The sequence below is a fragment of the Chrysochloris asiatica genome, unplaced genomic scaffold (assembly GCF_000296735.1).
Source record: "Chrysochloris asiatica unplaced genomic scaffold, ChrAsi1.0 scaffold00045, whole genome shotgun sequence".
Taxonomy (NCBI): domain Eukaryota; kingdom Metazoa; phylum Chordata; class Mammalia; order Afrosoricida; family Chrysochloridae; genus Chrysochloris; species Chrysochloris asiatica.
In genome coordinates, this window is record NW_006408563.1 from 10,591,760 (window position 1) to 10,597,544 (window position 5,785).

General features: G+C 40.0%; 1 protein-coding gene across 1 annotated transcript in view; it reads right to left on the reverse strand.

Moving 5' to 3' along the window:
* The window catches only part of LOC102838700 (aldehyde oxidase-like), a 111,157-nt gene extending 110,316 nt beyond the window's left edge, over positions 1–841 (reverse strand). The window contains exons 1-2 of the mRNA XM_006862038.1: positions 827–841; positions 360–417 (exon numbers count right to left, since the gene is read on the reverse strand). Coding sequence (XP_006862100.1) covers positions 360–417; positions 827–841 — 73 coding nt within the window. The remainder of the gene's footprint in view (positions 1–359; positions 418–826) is intronic.
* Positions 842–5,785: the final 4,944 nt, after the last annotated feature.

The following is a 5,785-nucleotide window of genomic DNA, read 5'->3' on the forward strand; positions in this document are numbered from 1 at the left end:
ACATTAACATTGAACATTCGGCTGGTCAAGAGTTGACTTTAATGTAAAAAAATATTTTTACATTGACACTTTTAAACATAAAATAATCATCAAGATGATTAAAAGTTACAAAGCTATTTCCAAAGTTAGCACTTCTGGTTCAAAATTCTTTTGATTTTGCTCATGAACAAAAGCTATCATAAATACAGGAAAATATCTAATATGTTTAGATGCATTTTCTGAAATCCAAGTAGACTCTACAAATTTAGCACAAATTCATTTATCTATAGAAAATACAGGCAGTGACTTTCTTGAGAATTACTTATCATGCGTACTCTTACCACCTAATCCAGGCCAATTGCAGTCAAAGGTAAGGATACGGGTTTTCCTCAGGTAGAACAGGAGATTTTCTTCAGGATCAGCATTTGTCTCTACTACCTGTATTATGAGATGAGAGATGGGACTTTAGGAGGATTATAACAACACATTATGGCAATTCTATCAGTTCTTTTGGGAACGTGTTTTTGATAGGTGATCGCTTCACAGGGAAAAACAGGCAGCCGATTCTGAAGAAATTACGGAGCGTTCTTTCAATGTTTCTGAATTTTCTAATACATATGGTAATTACAAATCCTGGATTGTTTTCCCTCAGATTTACCTAGGAAGGACTCAGATGGCAAAACAGGCACATAGATTCGAAAGTGAATTCAGATAACTTGTAGATTTCTTAAAACAAAGATTTTGCTTCTCTATCTTTGCTACAAATTCAGTGTGTCATGAGGGAACACCCTTTTTCCCTCCCGATGAACTGGAGGGCAACCTCCTGAATATCCAAAAGTCCACTTACCGTCTCTAGCTGCATGTTTCTAGGCACTGTAAACTTAACCTGCCCCAATAGGACTTATATAAAAAGGGCCCATTCACCAATGACTCTGCCCCACAACTTTGGAAACATCCTTGACTCCTCTCTCTCTTAAGGGAACTTGAATCTCAGCTCTGTTAGTCTATTTGCTCTCCAGATTGCTGGTGCTGACATATCAAAGCTGCATACAAATGAAAGCTATCTGTTCTCATTAACCCTGGAATTACCTAGAGTAATAGGCTGTGTATAGTCAGGCAAAATTAAAGAGGGGACACCGAGAGAAAGTTACCCACAAACATAGCAACTAATCCTAGAAAAAGAGGATGTTGCAACTGAAAGGGATAATAACTGAAATGAGAAACACAATAGAAGGATTTAGCAACAGATTTAGCAGAAAAAAGAACCAGCAAATTAAAGGATAAGATAGCTAAAATTACAGATGCTGAAGAGCAGCCAGAATAGAGATTCAGGAAGGTGGCACAGTTTAATGGAATCATAGGACAGCAACAAGAAACCTTATTACATCATACAAATATATTCATAGGATTTCATAGGAATTCCAGAAGGAGATGAGCTAGAGAAAGGAAAAGAGAGACTATTGAAGAAATAATGACAGAAATTTCCCCTGATCTAACAAAGGGCATAAATGTATGCATTCAAGAAGCTCAAAGAATCTCAAGCAGGATAAATCCAAAGAGATCTACACCAAAAGGCATCATAGTTAGACTCTCAAAAATTAACGAGACAATCCTGAAAGCAGTCACATACACAGGATGCTCGTAAGATTAAGTGATGCTTTCTCCTTAGAGACACTGGAGGCCAGAAGCAATGGAAGAATATGCTGGAAACAACAACAACAATGAAACAAAACTGCCAAGAACACTACACCTGGAGAAACTATGCTTCAAGAATGAAAGTGAAATTAAAGCATTAACAGCAAAATAGAAGTTCAGAGAATTCGTGTATCTCTGAAGCCTACGAAAAATACTCATGGAAGTTCTGTAGATGGGAGAAAAATGACATTGGAAAACAATTCAAAGCTATGCATAAAAAGAAAGATTTCTAATAAAGGGAAGTGCATGGATAAGTATACTGTTGTTATTGTTAATCCGACTCATAGCGACCCTGTATAGGGTTTCTAGGGAGGAGCTGGTGAGATTGAACTGCTGACCTTGCAGTTCAAATCAACATTGCAGTTCAGCACATTAACTAACCCATAGAGCCACAGCAGGACTCCTGGAAAAGTATAAAGGCTAGTAATTTTGTGTTCATGCTCAATAATTCTGAATGTTTTGTCCTTCATGTTTTTTTAATCACAAATATATAAAACATTATGTTACAGAGCACATGAAACATGGAGATGTAATTAGTCATGACAATAAAGGATAAGAGAAGGATGATACAGATACAAAATTTCTTATAGAATTTAAGTTGGTATCAGCTTACCCGATAAGTGTTATAAGTACTTAAATGTAATATACATGGTAAACACTAAGAAAAATACATTTTAAAAGTCCACAGAAAGAAAGGAAAAGGAAATAAAAAGACTTAATGTAACTAACCAACAAAACACAAACGCAAGCAGTGGTACAGGACAAAGATAAAGACAAAGAAGGTTTCACACACACACACACACACACACACACACCCCAAAATGGCAGGCTTAAACCTTTTGTTTTCAGTAATTATAGTGAATATAAATAGATGAAATACACCAATCCAAAGAGCAGAGAGTGTCAGAATGGATACAAAAGCGTGATCTAACTATATGCTGCTTACAAAAGACATGCCTCAAATTCAAGGACATGAGTAGGTTGAAAGTGAAAGGATGGGAAAAAATTCCATGGAAATAATAACCAGAAGAGAGCTGGAGTGGCAATCTTAATACCAGAGCTTGTTAAGGTCTGTGTCAACTTGACTTACCCAGGATTCCCAGTGGTTCAACAGCTGAGATGTAATTATGCCCACAGTGAGCGCTAATATAATGTAATTCACTCTGTGATGGAGTCATGGTGTGACGCTGTGGGATAAAGCACTAGACCTCCAAGGTGCTTTGAACTATAAGATCAGTGATTCAGACCCACCAGTTGCTCCTTGGATACCCTATGTTGTTGTTGTTAAGTGCCATTGAGTCGGTTCCAAGGAACAGCTGGTGAGCTAGAACCACCAACCTTGCGGCTCAAACCGGCTTTGCAGTCTAGTGCATTAACACGCAGTGCCACATCAGAAGTACCTGGAAACCCTATACAAGGTCACTATGAGTCAGAATCGACTTGGCGGCACTTAACAACAACAAACTCTATGATGAGCTCTGCTATGAACAGCCGGACAATTGAAAGGGCAAGTTCCTTGGGGAATGTGGCCCGCTTCCAATATGTTATACACTTAGGCAAAGCTTGTTTGTTTTCTGCTGGGTCTGGATTTTACATAAGCTCATCTTCCGACTTCCGGTTCTTTAGACTTGAGCTACTGACCTGCTCTATCACCTGTCTGCCTATCATCTGCCCTGTCAATATCGGTTCATCTGATCCAGACTTGGGATTCTCTCATCTCTCCAACTTTGGAGATCATTTTCTTGATATAAACTTCTCTTTATATCTCTATATATGGATTCTTGGTGTGGTGCTGTAGGATAAGCACTGGACTGCTAGCTGAAAAGTCGATGGTTTAAACCCACCACCTGCTTCTCAGAAACCCTATACAGGATTGACATGAGTTGAAACCGATTTGACATTACTTAACAAAAGCAACAATATATGTTTCTGAGGAGCAGCTGGTGGATTTGAACTACTGATCTTGTGGTTAACAATCCAGTGCTTAGCTTCCAGCACCACACTAGGAGTCCAATATATAGAGAGAAGCAAAACCAGTGAAATATATATATATATATATTTCACCAGGACTCTCCCTCTCTCTCTCTGAGAGAGAGTTCAGATGTGGTGCTGTGGGTTAATGTACTGGACTGCAAAGTGGTTTGAACTGCAAGGTGGCAATTCAAGCTCACCAGCTGCTCCTTGGAAACCCTATACAGGGTTGCTATGGGTTGGAACCAACTTGATGGCACTTAACAACGACAACAAATATATATCTCGTTTGAAGCGTGGTGTATCCATATGATAAACACTGCACTGCAAACAATAAGGTCAGCAGTTTGAGCCCACCAAGCACTCTGTGGGAGAAAAATGAGGTTTTCTGCTCCTGAAAGATTTGCAGCTTCAGAACCCCAATACACACACACACACACATACACATATATATTTGTTGTTGTTGTAAAGTGCCATTGAGTTGGTTCTAACTCATGGAGATCCTCTATAGAGTTTCTGAGGGGCGACTGGTGAGCTTGAACTGCCAACCTTGCAATTCAACTGACCTTGCAGCCCAGTGCATTTAACCCATAGTGCCACACCAGGACTCTCTCTCTATGTATATATGTACACACAACACACTCACATATATATATTTCACTGACTTTGTTTCTCTAGAGAACCCAGTCTAAAACAATATCAGGTAAAGTGGACTTTAAGACAAAATCTATCAGAAGAGATACAGATAGACATTATATAGTGATAAAGGGGTCAAATAATCAATAGGATTTAACAATAATAACTATACATGGACACCAACATGTATAAAGGAGTCCTGGGCAAGATATGTCCTAGACTACAGGGTTGTTTTGAAACACAGGGCTGGAGTTCAAACCCATCAGTCGCTCCTCAGAAACCTTATACATAGGTGCTATGAGTTGGAACCAATTAGACGGCACTTAAAACAACAAACATATATAAAAATAACACTGATAGAATCAAAGAGTGAAATAGTTAGTACTATAATTATGGTTGGTAAGTCCCAAAGCAAGTCTTTTTTTTAAGTTTTAATTGTGAATTATGTGATAGTTTACATGGGAGAACATTAGATTTACATTCATCCTATCTATTTTGTTTCATTGCAATGATTACAATTCCTTGCATGTATCATCAAATAACCAAAGGGTATACACCATGCAAGCCTGCCTGCTGGCTGGCAACACACAGACCCTCTCCCTCCCAGAGTCCAGAATCCCCAGCCGATCCATCTCCCCACTTCATTATCTATCTGTGCCTCCATCTCTGGCGTCACTGCTTCTCTGGGTAGGGTCCCGCACTCCGCTTTTCTCCCTTGGTGGTTCCAGGGACCTCTGCTCCTGGACTGCAAAGTCAGTCACTCCACTCCTTTTGCTACAAAATGTCTTTCTTTACATTTCCAACCCTCACAGTCAGTCCTGATAACAATTATTCACCTTTGTACCACAGGAGACCTATCCCCATCTCCTTTCATTGGCCCCACCCAGCCAGATTGGATACTACTCAGTGGAGATTTCTACCTTCCTTCGTGCCCTCTGGATCTAGGCTCCCTCTTGAAAACGTGTAAGCCAGTCACTTTTTGCCTTTGTTGTTGTTGTTGTTAAGTGCCGTGGAGTCGGTTCCAACCCATAGCAACCCTGTACAGGGTTTCCGAGGCTGTAAATCTTTACGGGAGTAGAAAGCCTCATCTGTCTCCCTCAGAGCAGCTGGTAGTTTCAAACTGCTGACCTTAAGGTTCGCAGCCCAATTCATAACCACTACACTACCAGAGCTCCTGCCTTTGTAGCCCCCCATTTTGGGTAGCCAATGTCCAAGTTGCCCATTTCTGTCTACTCTGTGTATCGAGAGGGTGGGAATGATCCTCGCTGTATAGATTTGTTCCCTCTTTTGAGCTACTGCATCCATAGGTGTAGGTCAGATCATCCAATTGTATCATATTACTCTTTTTTTTTTTTCCCCCTATTCTTTCTTCTTCTAGTTGATCTCTGATCATCCAGTCATTGAAGCCAGGTCTAGTGGGTATTATCTGCAAGTATGGGTGTTCTTGTGCATCTGCCCTCTCTTCTTATCAGCTGGACGCTTCATTCTCCACTCTAGTCCTCTG